Below are 20,945 nucleotides of genomic sequence, written 5' to 3'. Positions count from 1 at the left end.
AGAAAAAGAGAGAAGAGGAAAAAAGAAGAGGAGAAAATAGGAGAGAAGAGAAGAAGAGTGAAGAGAAGAAGAGGAGAGAAGACAATAGGAGAAGATTAGAGAAGAGAAGAGGAGAGAAGAGAAGAGAAGAAGAGGAGAGAAGAGAATAGGAGAAGAAGAGGAGAGAAGATAAGAAGAGGAGAGAAGATAAGAAGAAGAGAGAAGATAAGAAGAAGAGAGAAGATAAGAAGTGGAGAGAAGATAAGAAGAGGAGAGAAGATAAGAAGTGGAGAGAAGATAAGAAGAGGAGAGAAGATAAGAAGAGGAGAGAAGATAAGAAGAAGAGAGAAGATAAGAAGTGGAAATAAGATAAGAAGAGGAGAGAAGATAAGAAGTGGAGAGAAGATAAGAAGAGGAGAGGAGATAAGAAGTGGAGAGAAGATAAGAAGTGGAGAGAAGATAAGAAGTGGAGAGAAGATAAGAAGAGGAGAGAAGATAAGAAGTGGAGAGAAGATAAGAAGAGGAGAGGAGATAAGAAGAGGAGAGAAGATAAGAAGAAGAGAGAAGATAAGAAGAGGAGAGAAGATAAGAAGAGGAGAGAAGATAAGAAGTGGAGAGAAGATAAGAAGAGGAGAGGAGATAAGAAGTGGAGAGAAGATAAGAAGTGGAGAGAAGATAAGAAGAGGAGAGAAGATAAGAAGTGGAGAGAAGATAAGAAGTGGAGAGAAGATAAGAAGAGGAGAGAAGATAAGAAGTGGAGAGAAGATAAGAAGTGGAGAGAAGATAAGAAGTGGAGAGAAGATAAGAAGAGGAGAGGAGATAAGAAGTGGAGAGAAGAAAAGAGAAGAAATAAAGACCCCATCATAAAACACCACTCCACTGAACAAAATATAAACGCAACATGTCAAATGTTGGTCCCATGAGCTGAAATAAAAGATCCCCGAAATTTTACATACGCACAAAGAGCTTATTTATTTCTAAATGTGTGCACAAATTGGTTTTACATCCCTGTTAGTGAGCATCCCTTGTGCTGGGGACAATAAAAGGCCACTTTAAAATGGCATCCTGCCTTTTTTAGAAGGTGTGTGTGTGCGTGCATGTGTGTGGTTGTGGGCACAGCTGGCTAACCTTTGCTTACCTAAGGTTACCATGGAGGTTTACCTTCGCCTTGCCAATCAACGCCATCAAACGACACAGCTCTCTCCACAGAGAGTTCAAAAGGCCAGAATGCAATACTCTGAATGTGTTTTTACACTCAGCGGCGCAAATATTGTGGTTCTGAAACCATATGGGTTGTGAGCTGCTTGACTCTGATGTTGACAGGGAGACGTCTAGAGACTGAGGGCGCATAACTTAACTGTTTCGGCCTAGTTATGACCTTAGAAAACAGTTTCTGTGTCTGAAATAGCACCCTATAGTGTACTAGTAGTACGCAATATGGGCATTCTATTCCCTATATAGTGCTCTAGACTAAGGAATAGGGTGCCATTTCGGACACAGCTAATGTCTGATAGGAGACCATTGTGATTTTTATCCTCGAATTTATGAAATAGCTGTGCTCATTCACGCTAAGTCACAGTTCAGCTGATTGATCATTATTATAATAAGTGTCTCTCTCGCTTGATTGTGTGAATGAAGGAAGCCTACTCATCATAAGATCTTCATTCCACTACTTGGCCTGAATTGACCTGATGTCCTTAGCCAGATCACATTCATAAAGTACTTCATAATAACTTTTCTGCCCCTTCTGTTTCCCAGCAAATGGAACCATATTCCCTATATATAGCTGTGGTTAAAAGTAGTGCACTAAATAGGGAATAGGGTGTCATTTAATATGTTTGTTGGAGACTGAATGAATGGAACAACTGGAGTAAAGGCAGACAAGGATTCTCTCTGTTCAACCTCCAGTTTGGAATATACAGACCAGGATTCTCTCTGTTTAAACTCCAGTTTGGAATATACAGACCAGGATTCTCTCTGTTTAAACTCCAGTTTGGAATATACAGACCAGGATTCTCTCTGTTTAAACTCCAGTTTGGAATATACAGACCAGGATTCTCTCTGTTTAAACTCCAGTTTGGAATATACAGACCAGGATTCTCTCTGTTTAAACTCCAGTTTGGAATATACAGACCAGGATTCTCTCTGTTTAAACTCCAGTTTGGAATCTATAGACCAGGATTCTCCATTGGAACTTTAGTTTGGAATCTACAGACCAGGATTCTCTCTGTTTAAACTCCAGTTTGGAATCTACAGGCCAGGATTCTCTCTGTTCAGACTCCAGTTTGGAATCTACAGGCCAGGATTCTCACTGTTGGAACTCCAGTTTGGAACCTACAGGCCTGGATTCTCTCTGTTTAAACTCCAGTTTGGAATCTACAGGCCAGGATTCTCTCTGTTTAAACTCCAGTTTGGAATCTACAGGCCAGGATTCTCTCTGTTCAAACTCCAGTTTGGAACCTACAGGCCTGGATTCTCTCTGTTTAAACTCCAGTTTGGAATCTACAGGCCAGGATTCTCTCTGTTCAAACTCCAGTTTGGAATCTACAGACCAGGATTCTCCGTTGGAAGTTTAGTTTGGAATCTACAGGCCAGGATGATCTCTGTTTAAACTCCAGTTTGGAATCTACAGGCCAGGATTCTCCGTTGGAAGTTTAGTTTGGAATCTACAGACCAGGATGATCTCTGTTTAAACTCCAGTTTGGAATCAACAGGCCAGGATTCTCTCTGTTCAAACTCCAGTTTGGAATATACAGACCAGGATTCTCTCTGTTTAAACTCCAGTTTGGAATCTATAGACCAGGATTCTCCATTGGAACTTTAGTTTGGAATCTACAGACCAGGATTCTCTCTGTTTAAACTCCAGTTTGGAATCTATAGACCAGGATTCTCCATTGGAACTTTAGTTTGGAATCTACAGACCAGGATTCTCCGTTGGAACTCCAGTTTGGAATCTACTGACCAGGATTCTCCGTTGGAACTTTAGTTTGGAATCTACAGACCAGGATTCTCCGTTGGAAGTTTAGTTTGGAATCTACAGGCCAGGATGATCTCTGTTTAAACTCCAGTTTGGAATCTACAGGCCAGGATTCTCCGTTGGAAGTTTAGTTTGGAATCTACAGACCAGGATGATCTCTGTTTAAACTCCAGTTTGGAATCTACAGGCCAGGATTCTCCGTTAGAAGTTTAGTTTGGAATCTAAAGGCCAGAATTCTCTCTGTTTAAACTCCAGTTTGGAATATACAGGCCAGGATTCTCATTGTTTAAACTCCAGTTAGGAATCTACAGGCCAGGATTCTCTCTGTTTAAACTCCAGTTTGGAATCTACAGGCCTGGATTCTCTCTGTTTAAACTCCAGTTTGGAATCAACAGGCCAGGATTCTCTCTGTTCAAACTCCAGTTTGGAATCTACAGGCCAAGATTCTCTCTGTTTAAACTCCAGTTTGGAATCTACAGGCCAGGATTCTCTCTGTTTAAACTCCAGTTTGGAATCAACAGGCCAGGATTCTCTCTGTTCAAACTCCAGTTTGGAATCTACAGGCCAAGATTCTCTCTGTTTAAACTCCAATTTGGAATCTACAGGCCAGGATTCTTGAAAATAAAGTTAGTGGAAATGGTGTTCATTCCAAGATAGCTAAACCCTTGTCTTAAACTCAGGGCAGTGAGAGAAGAAGCTCATGGAAGCAATTTAACATGTTTTATTCACTCACAAACGTCATCTGTAAATTTCAGAATTGATCATTTTAATCCCAAATACATGTTTTAGAACAGTAATCTCAGTAAGAAATATGCTAACGGGATTGCCATTGCAAGCTAGATAGCTAGCTAAATCGGTTGCCCAGCAACAAACATCTTAAGAAGATTTGTAAGAAGATATTTGACAAATTCATAAGATAATCATTAAATCTTAAAATATTGTTGAGGAATTGCACTTACGAACTATCTTATTAACTTCTTAAATTCTTCTTTTTTTCTTAAGAAGCTTCTTAAGTTTTTGTGTAAGGAGTGTTTTGTGAATCTGGGCCCAGGATTCTTTTTGTTGGAACTCCAGTTTAGAATCTACAGACCAGGATTCTCTCTGTTGGAACTCCAGTTTGGAATCTACAGACCAGGATTCTCTCTGTTGGAACTCCAGTTTGGAATCTACAGACCAGGATTCTCTCTGTTGGAACTCCAGTTTGGAATCTACAGACCAGGATTCTCTCTGTTGGAACTCCAGTTTGGAATCTACAGACCAGGATTCTCTCTGTTGGAACTCCAGTTTGCCTTTGAATTTATTTTTAGAAACATGAGTTTGTCCAGAGTCTGTGGCTTCAGGCTCATGTGATGGTGTCTTTAGAGCAGGTCAGCAGCGCAGAATATCCTCTCTGAGCTTGCATAGCCACTGGGGATGCTAAACACCCTTTGTGCCACTCTTGCCAGGCTGGGCAGGGATGCATAGTTTTGGTTTTATTTTTAGCTGCCCACCTCGTTCCTTTCTGTTAGCATGTGCACGTAGTAAGTACACCACCATGCTTTCAGGATACGTGTCTTTTCAGATTTCTTTAGTTGTGGACATTACATCACCACACTCCCTCGCTTGGTTTTGGTCCTCATCTTTGTAAATCACCTTGATTTAGCACCTGTGTGTTTTATCAGTTTCTTTATGAAAAGATTTAGTGAACTCAATGACAGTAGCTAAAGCACGGGGCTATAGCAGCACACAAGACGAGAAGGCCAACGCTCCAGCCTTTGGGAATCTCGCTCCGAGCTCCAGTCAAATTGGGCACACTCCGCTCACATACTCTGCTGTAGAACAAGCCTAAAAAGGCATTTTTAATTTAATTTGTTTTTAATTATAAGTAAGTCACAGCCTATATGCTCAATGTATAGACTATGATGATTTAATTGTAACGCCCTGGCCATAGAGAGGGGTTTTTGTTCTTTATTTTGGTTAGGCCAGGGTGTTACATTGGGTGGGCGTTCTATGTTCCTTTTTCTATGTTTTTGTATTTCTTTGTTTTGGGCCGTGTGTGGCTCCCAATCAGGCACAGCTGAAGCTCGTTGTTGCTGATTGGGAGTCACACATAAGGAGCATGTTTTTCCTTTGGGTTTTGTGGGTAATTGTTTCTGTTAGTGTTTGCACCTGACAGGACTGTTTTGGCTGTTAGTTTTCTTGTTTTTTGTATAGTGTTCACGTTGTTCTATTAAAATTCTAACGATGAACACATCCTCTGCTGGACCTTGGTCTTCTTCCGACGACAGCCCTTACATTAATGCAACAAAATGTTGTTTAAATGCTGAGGTCAATGTCCCTACCAGCCTAGTGTGTTGCACTCACAAATGCTTCACAACGTTTTTCTTTGTAGGCTATACCCTTAAAATAATTGAAATAATATAGCTTAAATAATTCATTGTCATTCCTTCTTAGTCTCCCTGTCTGGCTCCTGACCTATTAGAGTGGTTATATGCTGTTTAATACGTCATGATGAGTGTTGTTACATTCACCTTTTTATGTTTATTAAAGTACTTTTCATTCAAACATATGGTTTGGTTTCAATACTTCATAACCAAATGGTAGGTCCAGGTAGTCTACCTAGTCCAGGTAGAGTGTTGGTAAAATTGTGATTTTTAATGAATGGAGAGAATTCAGAGCGGCAGTTTTTTTTCCTGTGAGCGCAGAGCTGTTTTTAGCCAAGGGGTTGGAAAGGCTGTGGAACAAGCACCACTCCATGAGTGATGAGCAGGATTTTCCCGACCGCTCAACTCTGCTCACATATCCATCTACGGTTTGGAATCTACGATTTGGAATCTACGGTTTGGAAACTACAGTTTGGAATCTACAGTTTGGAATCTACGGTTTGGAATCTACAGGCCTGTTCTCTCTGTTGGAACTCCAGTTTAGAATATACAGTTGATCTACAGTTTGGAATCTCCAGTTTGGAATCTACAGTTTGGAATCTACAGGCCTGGATTATCTTTGTTGGAACTCCAGTTTGGAATCTACAGCAAATGTCAGAATTGCTGCAGCAAAATCAAACCTTTTTGCATGCAAATATCAGGGACTGCTATATGTCTCAGAAAATAGAAGAGAAAGAGAGAGAGATTAGTAGTAGGTTGCTGTGGTCAGGTGTGTGTGCATTCCTGTCCCTTCCCTTGGGAGAGGGGAGGGGCTGGGGAAGGAGAGAGGAGAAGAGCAGGGAGAGGGGAGAGAAGAGGGGAGATGAGAAAGGGATGGGAGGAGGGGAGAGAGAGCACATTCCTCCCAAGCGGTCTGTCTTTATGTCTCAGCCTGACTCCCACTCCCTACCTGTCTCAGCCTAGCCTACCTGACTCCCACTCCCTACCTGTCTCAGCCTAGCCTACCTGACTCCCACTCCCTACCTGTCTCAGCCTAGCCTACCTGACTCCCACTCCCTACCTGTCTCAGCCTAGCCTACCTGACTCCCACACCCTACCTGTCTCAGCCTAGCTTACCTGACTCCCTCTCCCTACCTGTCTCAGCGTAGTCTACCTGACTCCCACTCCCTACCTGTCTCAGCCTAGCCTACCTGACTCCCACTCCCTACCTGTCTCAGCCTAGCCTACCTGACTCCCACTCCCTACCTGTCTCAGCCTAGCCTACCTGACTCCCACTCCCTACCTGTCTCAGCCTAGCTTACCTGACTCCCACTCCCTACCTGTCTCAGCCTAGCCTACCTGACTCCCTCTCCCTACCTGTCTCAGCCTAGCCTACCTGACTCCCACTCCCTACCTGTCTCAGCCTAGCCTACCTGACTCCCACTCCCTACCTGTCTCAGCCTAGCCTACCTGACTCCCACTCCCTACCTGTCTCAGCCTAGCCTACCTGACTCCCACTCCCTACCTGTCTCAGCCTAGCCTACCTGACTCCCACTCCCTACCTGTCTCAGCCTAGCCTACCTGACTCCCACTCCCTACCTGTCTCAGCCTAGCCTACCTGACTCCCACTCCCTACCTGTCTCAGCCTAGCCTACCTGACTCCACTCCCTACCTGTCTCAGCCTAGCCTACCTGACTCCCACTCCCTACCTGTCTCAGCCTAGCTTACCTGACTCCCTCTCCCTACCTGTCTCAGCCTAGCCTACCTGACTCCCACTCCCTACCTGTCTCAGCCTAGCCTACCTGACTCCCACTCCCTACCTGTCTCAGCCTAGCCTACCTGACTCCCACTCCCTACCTGTCTCAGCCTAGCCTACCTGACTCCCACTCCCTACCTGTCTCAGCCTAGCCTACCTGACTCCCACTCCCTACCTGTCTCAGCCTAGCCTACCTGACTCCCACTCCCTACCTGTCTCAGCCTAGCCTACCTGACTCCCACTCCCTACCTGTCTCAGCCTAGCTTACCTGACTCCCACTCCCTACCTGTCTCAGCCTACCTGACTCCCTCTCCCTACCTGTCTCAGCCTAGCCTACCTGACTCCCACTCCCTACCTGTCTCAGCCTAGCTTACCTGACTCCCACTCCCTACCTGTCTCAGCCTAGCTTACCTGACTCCCACTCCCTACCTGTCTCAGCCTAGCTGACTCCCTCTCCCTACCTGTCTCAGCCTACCTGACTCCCTCTCCCTACCTGTCTCAGCCTACCTGACTCTTTCGTACTCCCTACCTGTCCAGAATGCATTTAGCAACCCTCTGGAATTCTCTCTGTCAGGCGTGGGAGGAGGAGGGGATGGATGGGAGGGGCATTCTCCATCTCTCTCTCCCTCTTTCTCTCCCTTTCTGTCTCTCGCTGTCTGTCTCTTCTCTCTCTCTGCCGCCTCCCTTTTATGCCCCCTTACCTCTGTCTCTGTCTTTCCTCCTGTCTCTCTCTCTCTTCCCACTCTTTCTCTCCCTCTGTTTGTTCTTTCATTCTTCCCCTCAGACAGCTGTTCCACTAAGTTACAGTACAGCTTTGGAGAGGGAGACTTTCATGTCTTCTGTTTTTTATGACACTGTGTGAATGTGCAAAGCTTTTTAATTATGCCTTTCCCAGACAGACCCCAAGGCTGCAGTGGGGCCAGACTGTCTGCTGCCTCCCTTTTTCTCCTTCCATCTCTATCCCTCTTTCTCTCTCTCTCTACCTCCTTCCCTCTGTCCCCCCTTTCTCTGCCTCCCTCTCTCTCTCTCTGCCCCCCCCCTCTCTCTGCCTCTCTCTCTCTGCCTCCCTCTCTCTCTCTCTCTCTGCCTCCCTCTCTCTCTCTCTCTCTCTGCCTCCCTCTCTCTCTCTCTCTCTGCCCTCTCTCTGCTTCTCTCTCTCTGCCTCCCTCCCTCTCTCTCTCTCTCTCTGCCTCCCTCGCTCTCTGTCTGCCCCATCTCTCTTTCTCTTTCTCTCTCTCTCTGCCTCCCTCTCTCTCTGCCCCCTCCCCTCTCTATCCCTCCCTCCCTCTCTTTCTCTCTCTCTGTCGCTTACTCTCTGCCTCCCTCTCTCTTTCTCCCTCTCTCTGCCTCCCTCTTGTTCTCTCTCATTCTGCAGTCTCCCTTTTCAGTCTCTATCTCTCTCTTTCTCTTTGCAGTCCCTCCTTTTTCTGTGTCTTGCCCTCTCTCTCTCTTTCTCTCTGCCTCCCTCTCTCTCTCTCTCTCTTTCTCGCTCTACCTCCTTTTCAATCAAATCAATCAAATGTATTTATAAAGCCCTTTTTACATCAGCAGATGACACAAAGTGCTATACAGAAATCCAGCCTAAAACCCCAAACAGCAAGCAATGTAGGTGTAGAAGCACGGTGGCTAGGAAAAACTCCCTAGAAAGGCAGGAGCCTAGGAAGAAACCTAGAGAGGAACCAGGCTATGAGGGGTGGCCAGTCCTCTTCTGGCTGTGCCGGGTGGAGATTATAACAGAACATGGCCAAGATGTTCAAACGTTCATAGATTACCAGCATGGTCAAATAATAATAATAATAATCACACTGGTTGTAGAGGGTGCAACAGGTCAGCACCTCAGGAGTAAATGTTAGTTGGCTTTTCATAGCCGAGCATTCAGAGTTAGAGACAGCAGGTGCGGTAGAGAGAGGTCCGGGACAAGGTAGCACATCCAGTGAACAGGTCAGGGAACCCTAGTCGCAGGCAGAACAGTTGAAACTGGAGCAGCAGCACGACCAGGTGGACTGGGGACAGCAAGGAGTCATCAAGCCAGGTAGTCCTGAGATATGGTCCTAGGGCTCAAGTCCTCCAGAGGGGAGGGAGAGGCAGAGAGAGAGAGAGAATTAGAGAGAGCATACTAAAATTCACACAGGACACCGGATAAGACAGGAGAAATACTCCAGATATAACAGACTAACCCTAGTCCCCTGACACATAAACTATTGCAGCATAAATACTGGAGGCTAAGACAGGAGGGGTCGGGAGACACTATTCTGACTCACTAACCCATCTCTCTCTGTGTGTTTCAGCACAATAAACCCCTCTACTCCTTTGAGGACAACGCTGACTACGTCTATGATGTCATGTGGTCCCCTGTGCACCCAGCTCTGTTTGCCGCCGTGGACGGGATGGGCCGTCTGGATCTATGGAACCTCAACAATGACACAGAGGTGACTGTGTGTGTGTGTGTGTGTGTGTGTGTGTGTGTGTGTGTGTGTGTGTGTGTGTGTGTGTGTGTGTGTGTGTTTGTGCGTCGGTTTGTGTTAGACAGAGACAGAGAGAGAGAAACATGTCTCATGCTCTGTCACTGTATTGTTCTGGCATGTGTGCATGTCCTCGTGTGTGTGTGTCCTTGTTTTGTGTGTGTATCTGTATGTGTGTCTGTGTGTGATTTTTGTCTGTGTGTGTGTGCTTGTGTGTGTGTGTGCGTGTGTGTGTGCTTGTTTGTGTGTGTGTGCTTGTTTGTGTGTGTGTATTTGTCTGTGTGTCTGTGTGTGTGTTTGTGTGTGTGTATGTGTGTGTGTGTGTGTGTGTGTGTGTGTATGGGGGTGCTTGTTTGTATGTGTGTGTTTGTCCCCAGAGCCTCTCATGTTGGAGTGGAGCCAAACCACACAGCCACCAGCAGCCCTCTCTCTGTGTGGGCGTTCCCTTCCCCACAAGTTCTCCCTAAATCAGACCGGTGACATCTCCTCACTCCGCTCCCATCAAACGCCCCATCAATGCTCCCACAACCATCCCATAACACTCGCATCTCCAAACCCCTCAAACCTTGGCTTCCACAACCGATCCCTCCCACCAAACGCCCCTAACCATTCCCTAACGCTCCCTTCTCCAAACCCCTCCACCTAGGTTCCCTCTACCAATCCCTCAAACCAAATTCCCCATCAACGCTCCCATAACCATTCCCTAACGCTCCCTTCTCCTCCCCTCCCCACTCAACCATGTCACACCAGTACCCAAACACTCCCACAACCATCATCTAACACTCCTACAACTATCCCATAATGCTCTCCTCCACTCCAAACATGTCCAAACCCTGTCCCAGCAGCCCACAGACCACTCTTTTTCAGTCCCATGCAGAAGATAGAAATACATTTTTTAGATCTAAACATTAGTTTGATAGTTGACCCTGGATTTGTCACTTGATCCTGGATGGCTTCTCTCATGGTTACATCCTAAATGGCACCCTATTCCCAAAACACTGAGTATACAAAACATTATGAACACCTGCTCTTTCCATGAAATAGACTGACCAAGTGAATCCAGGTAAAAGCTATGATCCCTTATTGATGTCACCTGTTAAATCCACTTCTATCAGTGTAGATGAAGGGGAGGAGACAGGTTCAATATTTTTTTAAGCATAGAAACAATTGAGACATGGATTGTGTATATGTGCCATTCAATGGGCAAGGCAACAGATTTAAGTGCCTTTGAACGGGGTATGGTGGTAGGTGCCAGGTGCACCAGTTTGTCTCAAGAAATGCAACACTGCTGGGTTTTTCACACCCAACAGTTTCCTGTGTGTATTTAGAATGGTCCACCACCCAAAGGACATCCAGCCAACTTGACACAACTGTTGGGAAGCATTGTAGTCAACATGGGCCAGCATCACTGTGGAACGCTTTCAACACCTTTTAGAGTACATGTCCTGACGAATTGAGGCTGTTCTGAGGGCAAAAGGTGGTGCAACTCAATATTAGGACACTATAATGCACTATAATGTACACTATAATGCACTACTTTTAATGCCCATAGTGAGAAGAGAACCATTTGTGGCACAGCCATAGTAATTGATCACAACTAAAAAGATGTTGTTTATGGCATGTGTTGTCAGGGTAAAGGTATGCTAGGTTACAGAGAAAGCTACTCCACCCCTAACCTCTTGGTGCCAGTATGCTGCTTTTCTAGATAACCCAGTCCTTGGTCTTTGCCCCGCCTTGTTTGGCAAGTCTTCAATCACTATGTAGCATTGTTGAATACACCCACAGTCTGACATCTAGGCTACCACACCCATAGGTAGAAAGGGAGCGTGCCTGATCAGAAAACCAATGTTGCATTTCAAAATTGGTTCAAATTAGGTTAGGTTTAGGGGGTTAAGGTTAGAGTTAAGGTAAGGTTAAGTTTTTGATTTTGGCTAGTCGGTATGTCAATGGGATGCTGGTCAGAAATTGATTCACAGCCTTAGTCTCTCCCAGGTAGGAGAGCTCCCTCCAGTACTGTCCTGTCACAACAAACTAAGCCATCTTAAGGTGGAATAACCAAAACACCGCCCTTCTCCCCCAGAGGCATTGGCCCTCTGTCTACGTTGAGTTACCGAGGGGCGAGGAGTGTCGAGGAGGGGCGAGGAGGGGCGAGGAGGGGCGAGGAGGGGCGCGGGGGGCACGGAGGTCTCCCTTTCATGGCTCAGGTCAAAGTAGAGATGAAAGGGGCAACCGCTCCCTCTTTTCGGCGTTTCCACGGATACCGTGTCCACAGACCCTCCTCTCTAATTATAAATCTGGTCTCTCGCTCCCTATCGCCACCATTCCTCTCTCCCATTTTTTACCTCTGACCCAGCTCTTTGATAGGAGCTGTGACATTTGGGCCTTGCACTTTTGGAACTATACCATTGGTTCCATTTGCTTCAATCAAGCACAGCCAGCTAAAGATTTCCAAAACTATTTGAACTCAGGTCTAATGAACAGAGACCCTTTATCCCATCCTCTAACAGGGACAGGTGACTGGGGAGGAGAGAGATTGAGCTGTAGCTGTTCCTTCCTTCAGTCCTTCAGCAACAGCAGGCTCTTCAGTCTAGTCTGGAGGAACACTTCGTTAAGGATGGATTGATGAGAAACATTTGGAGACACACACACTCTCTCTTTCTCTCTCTCTCTCTCACACACACACACACACACACACACACACACACACACACACACACACACACAGACTCACTCTCGCTCCCTATTTCTCTCTCTCTCTCACACACACACACACACACACACACGCACACACACACACACACACACACACACACACACACACACACACACACACACACACACACACACACACATACAATCTGAGATAAGAGTTCACATTGTTGCTAATGGCAACAGTCCTCCATTGTTATGGACATATTAAAAACACGCAGCCATCATAATGACATTAGCCTAGTGGTGGAGGGTGGCCTGGTTCTCATTTCCCCTTCACAAACACACAGCCAATTTAAGCAGCGAGTCTGGTGGAAGCTTCCAGTCAGTCTAATAGCAGCCAGTCTGTGGTTAGCCCTGCTCTAGCGCGGGGAAGCTGTCGTATTAGCCGACGTGATGCCGAGGCTTCTGTCTCCAACGACGACATGTGTCATAAACTAATCCTGTCTGTCATATGCAGTAGTGCTTCAGCAGGCCCTGATAGCAGGCATAATCATATATAGACTGGTCCCAGATCTGATTCTGCTTTAGCCAACTCCTTTGGCCGGACTGCAATAGCTAATGCACAAACTGATCTGGGATTGGGCTATTACTCTGGGGCTGCGCCCCAAATGGAACCCTATGTCCTACACATGGAACCACAAATGGAACCCTATGGCCCATGGCAAAAGTAGTGCCCTATGTAAGGAATAGGGTTCCATTTGGGATCATCTGTGTTGATTAGTCCTGAGCAGGCTGCGGCCCACAGGCTGTGGTGGGTATTGTTTTAATGGGCTTTATGAAGATTTATGTGGCTCATTAAAAGTTTCATATTGTTATTTCACATGGAGCTGAAGCAGACGTAGGTTTACTGGATGAAGACCCCAGTCTGGCTGTGAGAATGTACTAAACATGTAGCAATCTGCTGGTGGCAATGTCATTATACTGTTACAGCTATGAGTGAAACCTGAAATCGTACTACTGAGTCTTTCCTTGCCGCTGTCGCCTTGCTCTCTCCTTGCTCTCTTGCTCTCTGGCAGTTCAGGCTGTACCTTTAGGAATAAGTATGTTTGTATAACTGTAATGTACTATGTGGATCAAATTGGATGGATGGATTGACTGGTGTAACCCTGTGAGCCCCAGGTCCCCACAGCCAGTGTGACCATCGAGGGAGCCTCCGCCCTAAACAGGGTGCGCTGGGGGTCGGGGGGCAAGGAGGTTGCCGTGGGTGACTCAGAGGGCCGTTTGTGGATCTACGACGCAGGAGAGGTATGATATGAACACTATGACTGAGTCTCAAATGGCCCACTACATCTGACCAGAGCCCTATAGGGTGCATTGTGTAGGGATCAGGGTGTCATCAGTGTGCCAATGCAAAGTAGGCCCACATTACTTCATGGAACTCAAGTGAACTTCACCTGCCCTGCCTTTCTTGATCAGCATTGTTTACATCAGAGTGAGTTAGCAGAACACATGTTTTCTTGTGAATGTTAACACCAGTACTACATAAGAAACTTTTAAGAGTATCGTTAGATAAACACTGTTTACATTTGAGTAAGCAAAACTTTTGTTTTCTAGGGAATGTTACAGTAATACTGTATAAAAAAACTCACGAGAATATGACTATGGGTTAGGTGGTATGTAATATTAAGCATAGAGGAAAAATATGCGTTGTAATATAAGTTAGTTTGTTATGTACTATTAACCCCAGAGAAAAACAACAACAATTTAGTTTTATGTCTATGGTATTAACATTCTCAAGAATCCAGTTCTTTGGTGATTTTCTCTGTTACCTGTCACAATGGACAGAGCTACGCCACTGAGTTACATGAAAAAGTATGTACCCTTACAAATCACATGAATGTATTGATTTTTTTACATTTTCACATCAGACACGTGGTTTTCGGACACGTGTGAAGTTTCATGTACATGTTTCATGTTTTTTCCCCTCGTGATTTTTATAATTTTTTTACTTAATTTTTTTTCTTCCCACAAGTTTCTTTTTTCAGTTTCTTTTTCACCACTTCCAGCTTCATCTGGTCTCCTATCCAGGGACCGATCAGGACCAACCCAGTGGGATGCAGGGTGCTACAGTATGTTGCTGGAAAAAAGGCAGCCAAAGCATAGGTCAGGGTAACAGCCAAATCGTAGGTCAGGGTAACAGCCAAAGCTTAGGTCAGGGTAACAGCCAAAGCGTAGGTCAGGGTAACAGCCAAAGCGTAGGTCAGGGTAACAGCCAAAGCGTAGGTCAGGGTAACAGCCAAATCGTAGGTCAGGGTAACAGCCAAAGCGTAGGTCAGGGTAACAGCCAAAGCGTAGGTCAGGGTAACAGCCAAAGCGTAGGTCAGGGTAACAGCCAAATCGTAGGTCAGGGTAACAGCCAAAGCTTAGGTCAGGGTAACAGCCAAAGCGTAGGTCAGGGTAACAGCCAAAGCGTAGGTCAGGGTAACAGCCAAAGCGTAGGTCAGGGTAACAGCCAAATCGTAGGTCAGGGTAACAGCCAAAGCGTAGGTCAGGGTAACAGCCAAATCGTAGGTCAGGGTAACAGCCAAAGCTTAGGTCAGGGTAACAGCCAAAGCGTAGGTCAGGGTAACAGCCAAAGCGTAGGTCAGGGTAACAGCCAAAGCGTAGGTCAGGGTAACAGCCAAAGCGTAGGTCAGGGTAACAGCCAAAGCGTAGGTCAGGGTAACAGCCAAATCGTAGGTCAGGGTAACAGCCAAATCGTAGGTCAGGGTAACAGCCAAATCGTAGGTCAGGGTAACAGCCAAAGCGTAGGCCAGGGTAACAGCCAAATCGTAGGTCAGGGTAACAGCCAAAGCGTAGGCCAGGGTAACAGCCAAAGCGTAGGTCAGGGTAACAGCCAAAGCGTAGGTCAGGGTAACAGCCAAAGCGTAGGTCAGGGTAACAGCCAAAGCGTAGGCCAGGGTAACAGCCAAAGCGTAGGTCAGGGTAACAGCCAAATCGTAGGTCAGGGTAACAGCCAAAGCGTAGGTCAGGGTAACAGCCAAAGCGTAGGTCAGGGTAACAGCCAAAGCGTAGGTCAGGGTAACAGCCAAAGCGTAGGCCAGGGTAACAGCCAAAGCGTAGGTCAGGGTAACAGCCAAATCGTAGGTCAGGGTAACAGCCAAAGCGTAGGCCAGGGTAACAGCCAAAGCGTAGGCCAGGGTAACAGCCAAAGCGTAGGCCAGGGTAACAGCCAAAGCGTAGGCCAGGGTAACAGCCAAAGCGTAGGTCAGGGTAACAGCCAAAGCGTAGGTCAGGGTAACAGCCAAAGCGTAGGTCAGGGTAACAGCCAAAGCGTAGGTCAGGGTAACAGCCAAAGCGTAGGTCAGGGTAACAGCCAAAGCGTAGGTCAGGGTAACAGCCAAAGCGTAGGCCAGGGTAACAGCCAAAGCGTAGGTCAGGGTAACAGCCAAAGCGTAGGTCAGGGTAACAGCCAAAGCGTAGGTCAGGGTAACAGCCAAAGCGTAGGCCAGGGTAACAGCCAAAGCGTAGGTCAGGGTAACAGCCAAAGCGTAGGTCAGGGTAACAGCCAAAGCGTAGGTCAGGGTAACAGCCAAAGCGTAGGCCAGGGTAACAGCCAAAGCGTAGGTCAGGGTAACAGCCAAAGCGTAGGCCAGGGTAACAGCCAAAGCGTAGGTCAGGGTAACAGCCAAAGCGTAGGTCAGGGTAACAGCCAAAGCGTAGGTCAGGGTAACAGCCAAAGCGTAGGTCAGGGTAACAGCCAAAGCGTAGGTCAGGGTAACAGCCAAAGCGTAGGCCAGGGTAACAGCCAAAGCGTAGGCCAGGGTAACAGCCAAAGCATAGGTCAGGGTAACAGCCAAAGCGTAGGTCAGGGTAACAGCCAAAGCGTAGGTCAGGGTAACAGCCAAAGCGTAGGTCAGGGTAACAGCCAAAGCGTAGGTCAGGGTAACAGCCAAAGCGTAGGTCAGGGTAACAGCCAAAGCGTAGGTCAGGGTAACAGCCAAAGCGTAGGTCAGGGTAACAGCCAAAGCGTAGGTCAGGGTAACAGCCAAAGCTTAGGTCAGGGTAACAGCCAAAGCGTAGGTCAGGGTAACAGCCAAAGCGTAGGTCAGGGTAACAGCCAAAGCGTAGGTCAGGGTAACAGCCAAAGCGTAGGTCAGGGTAACAGCCAAAGCGTAGGTCAGGGTAACAGCCAAAGCGTAGGCCAGGGTAACAGCCAAAGCGTAGGTCAGGGTAACAGCCAAAGCGTAGGTCAGGGTAACAGCCAAAGCGTAGGTCAGGGTAACAGCCAAAGCGTAGGCCAGGGTAACAGCCAAAGCATAGGTCAGGGTAACAGCCAAAGCATAGGTCAGGGTAACAGCCAAAGCGTAGGTCAGGGTAACAGCCAAAGCGTAGGTCAGGGTAACAGCCAAAGCGTAGGCCAGGGTAACAGCCAAAGCGTAGGTCAGGGTAACAGCCAAAGCGTAGGCCAGGGTAACAGCCAAAGCGTAGGCCAGGGTAACAGCCAAAGCGTAGGCCAGGGTAACAGCCAAAGCGTAGGTCAGGGTAACAGCCAAAGCGTAGGCCAGGGTAACAGCCAAAGCGTAGGCCAGGGTAACAGCCAAAGCGTAGGTCAGGGTAACAGCCAAAGCGTAGGCCAGGGTAACAGCCAAAGCGTAGGCCAGGGTAACAGCCAAAGCGTAGGTCAGGGTAACAGCCAAAGCGTAGGCCAGGGTAACAGCCAAAGCGTAGGCCAGGGTAACAGCCAAAGCGTAGGCCAGGGTAACAGCCAAAGCGTAGGCCAGGGTAACAGCCAAAGCGTAGGCCAGGGTAACAGCCAAAGCGTAGGCCAGGGTAACAGCCAAAGCGTAGGTCAGGGTAACAGCCAAAGCGTAGGCCAGGGTAACAGCCAAAGCGTAGGCCAGGGTAACAGCCAAAGCGTAGGTCAGGGTAACAGCCAAAGCGTAGGCCAGGGTAACAGCCAAAGCGTAGGCCAGGGTAACAGCCAAAGCGTAGGCCAGGGTAACAGCCAAAGCGTAGGCCAGGGTAACAGCCAAAGCGTAGGCCAGGGTAACAGCCAAAGAGAGGGAAAATTGCAGGAACGAGTGAGGCGTTTTATTTAATCACGCTGTCATAAAAAAATATATACGTTTTTTGCATCCATTTACAATTCATTTGTTCTCGCATTTTGAAATGATTTCCTTGTAATTTTTTGTTTTGCTATCAATACTTATGAGTTCATATTTTGCTTTCAATATCATTATTTTTGTTTACAATACTAAGAATTTTGTTCTCGACTTCAGAAGTTTTTCTTGATATTAATGGCACAAAAATAACTCTTTGCACCATATGGGGCAGCAGGTAGCCTAGTGGTTAGAGTGTTGGGCCAGTAACTGAAAGGTTTCTGCATCGAATCCCTGAGCTGAAAAGGTAAAAATCTGTCGTTCTGCCTCTGAACAAGGCAGTTAACCTACTTTGTTGGCTGTCATTGTAAATAAGAATTTGTTCTTAACTGACTTGCCTGGTTAAATATATAATAACACTATTACTCTATTAAAGGTGTTTAAAGCAATACATTAATTGCACTATAACGGTGACAAACGGGGCCTACATAAAGCTGTCGCAACAGCAGTCCCAACATCTGGCCACTGCTACACCTGACTATCAGCTGAGCCTTGTCTGGCAGCGAAACAGTTCATTCAGCCTAATTTACTGCCTTTTAAAAAAACCTAGCTGATATGGCTGACTTGCTTAAACAAATATGGTTTCTACTGACAATTGAGATGTACAAAATATGGCAAAAGGGGACGACAAGCAGATAAGAGGCAATCTGTAATTTTGATTAAGACATTAATGAGAGAGCTAGGACGGACGTAGTCAATATAACTGTTTGTTCAGAAATGCACAGCGACAGAATTCAGAACATCGGCCGTTCTTACAGTGTTTTCCCTGTACACCAAGTCAGAAACGTAGGATAAATAAAGGGGGCACATAAGCAGACAATGAAAGCTCTTACAATATTTAATGATTACATTTCTCAGGTTATAGGCTACATGTGAACCACCAAGTCAGAACAGTAGGAGAAATTAAGAGGTGAAAATAGGCCAAATTATTAGGGTGAGGCTAACTACACAACATACACTTAGTATTACTTCCTTAGCTACAGTATACATATCTCACTGGCATATTACATAATTTATGCAGCAGCATACAATACATTTTTGGACTCACCTTGTTGTGCTGTGCTCACTTGAACAGGAAGCTGGCGCAGCGGTCCTTCGTGGGCAAATTGTGTCATCAAACTTTGTCATCAAAGTCTGCCATTCTCTGGATTTATGGTGCTTTCAAGACAACTGGGAACTCGAAGGAAAAAAGGTTGAATCATGATGACATCCGTGATCTTCAGGTCGTAGCTCTAGAAAGAGGCCCGAGTTCCGGATTTACAATGGATGAAAGTTGGATGAAAGTTCAAAAGTTATTTTCCCAGTCGTACCTCATTTTTCCAGAGTTCCCAGTTGTCTTGAACTCACTAAAGTCAGATTTTGCAGTACCGAGTTAAGTTGTTTTGAGCGTGGCACAAATCATGCTTCATTGACAGCATGGCCAATGTTAAATGTTTATAATTTTAAACTAGGAAAAGAGACCCTTAATCTTAAACTTGGTACCACACAGCCACTCCACTGAATATCAGGCTAGTGATTTATTTGCAATGCTTGCAGTTAGCCACCGACTCCTTCCAAACCACTCATTGTTGAATTTGCGATTTCCAACTTCTTGTGTAATGTTTATGTCCAATGGCCAGTCAGCACTGATACGTTTTATCTATAATATCTCTTCATTATTTCTCTTCATATGACAAGGATTAAAAAGGATTTGCCAGTAGATTCTCGACTTGATTCATGGTGATGACTGCTAGATAAGATTTTGAAAGTATGATGTACATATAACGTGATTTGACGTCATTTTATCTGTGGCCAAAGACCTTGAGCCTTCTTGGATGGGCACTTCTAATGCAACTCTATGGCAACACCCAAGGGGCTTGAATTTTCGAGGTCTGTGACCTAGTGTCCCCATGAGTGACAGAACACAGAGCCAATCACGGCGCAACGTTCCGCATTTTCTGCCGGCTTGCTCCACCACCACAGAAAGCACTGAGCTAGGCTGAAACACCTGCATTTGGGGCTGCCTTATCAAGAAAACAAAAAAGAGACCATGTTTGTATGTAGCTTTATTAACTCAATGATATATATATATATATATATATATAAATATATATATATATATATAATTGAGTTAATAAAGCTGCATACAAACATGGTCTTTTTTTTGTTTTCTTGATTAAGGCAGCTATATATATATATATATATATATATATATATTTACATTGTTTGAAAACTGATATGTGACACGTATTAATGCCAAAATAAATTTTAAAAAATATTATTGCAAAAAATGTGACTCTCAAAACGCCCTGAATGACGGGTCGCCACTGAGGGTAGTGTAATAAGTCATAAGTATACAAGCCGTTCTTCAGGCACATTACCTCTAAACTCCATTGAGGGCCTGGTGTGTGGTTCATCTCTTAATACGTGTTTATTAACCCGTCAGGCAGCATTGTCCTTGATGTTTCTGTTGGAATTTCTCCTCTATCCCTCCTATATTCTTCTTTCTTTTAAAACGGACTCCACATGACTTTTACCTTCACCACAAAGTGGCCAACCTCCTTGACTCTCATGTTTGCAGGGCTCTTTTTGGGCTCTAGTTTGTGCCTTGTATGTGTGTGCTGTCTTGGGTGCCTTCTGTAGTATGGTAATTGGAGAGAGGCTGGGTTTAACGTGTGGTCAGTCCATGGCTGTCCCAAATGGCATCCTATCCTCTATATAGTGCACTACTTTTGAACAGGGCTCCAACTTTTTTTGACCAGGGCTCTGGTAGTACACTATTTAGGGAATAGGGTGCAATTTGGGACGCAACCCTTCTCTCTCTCTCCCTCTCTTGATCCCTCGCTCTCTCCCTCTCTCTCTCCCTCCCTCTTTATCTCTCTCTCTGTATCTCCCTATCTCTCCCTCCCTCTCTATTTATCTCTCTCTCCCTCTCTCGCTCTCCCTCCCTTTCTCTCCCTCTGTCTCTCTCTCTTTCTCTCTCTCTGTTGGTTGATGGTAATGGTGGCTCATAAATAAAGCCTCCAGTGAAGTTTGAATGGTTTTTATTTCCTGGAAGGAGGGAAGCTAGCAAACACTGTAAAGAAAGAGCTAAAACTAGAATGGATTGGGATGAAGGTCTAGCAACAATGCAACACGATGGAATGGTGGAGAGGCAATAGTCCTGCTGATCGGTACAGTCATAATCTGCATCCCAAATGGAGCCCTATTCCCTATAAAATGCACTACTTTTGATCATGTCCATAGGGATTAGGGTACCACATTTGGGACAAAATCATAGTAGGCTGTTTATGCCCCAATGCTATTATTTTCAAAATCAATGATATCATTATATTATAATATTACACCAGGTTGTTATTATCAAATATAATTTTTTCTCAATTACCTGGCTAAACAAAGGTTAAATAGATATTCTGACATACACTACATGACCAAAAGTATGTGGACACCTGCTCGTCGAACATCTCATTCCAAAATCATGGGCATTAATATGGAGTTGGTCCCCTCTTTGCTGCTATATCAGCTTCTACTCTTCTGGAAAGGCTTTCCACTAGATGTTGGAACATTGCTGCGGGGACTTGCTTCCATTCAGCCACGAATATTAGTGAGGTCAGGTACTGATATTGGGCGATTAGA

General features: G+C 45.8%; 1 protein-coding gene across 1 annotated transcript in view; it reads left to right on the top strand.

The window, feature by feature from the left end:
• Nucleotides 1-20,945, top strand: part of LOC115175420 (cytoplasmic dynein 1 intermediate chain 1) — a 114,198-nt gene that overhangs the window by 88,526 nt on the left and 4,727 nt on the right. The window contains exons 14-15 of the mRNA XM_029734650.1: nucleotides 9,343-9,483; nucleotides 13,348-13,473. Coding sequence (XP_029590510.1) covers nucleotides 9,343-9,483; nucleotides 13,348-13,473 — 267 coding nt within the window. The remainder of the gene's footprint in view (nucleotides 1-9,342; nucleotides 9,484-13,347; nucleotides 13,474-20,945) is intronic.

Source organism: Salmo trutta, chromosome 36 (genome assembly GCF_901001165.1).
Source record: "Salmo trutta chromosome 36, fSalTru1.1, whole genome shotgun sequence".
Taxonomy (NCBI): Eukaryota; Metazoa; Chordata; class Actinopteri; order Salmoniformes; family Salmonidae; genus Salmo; species Salmo trutta.
The sequence above is the reverse complement of the archived record's forward strand: the minus strand, read 5'-3'. Positions and strand labels throughout refer to the sequence as shown.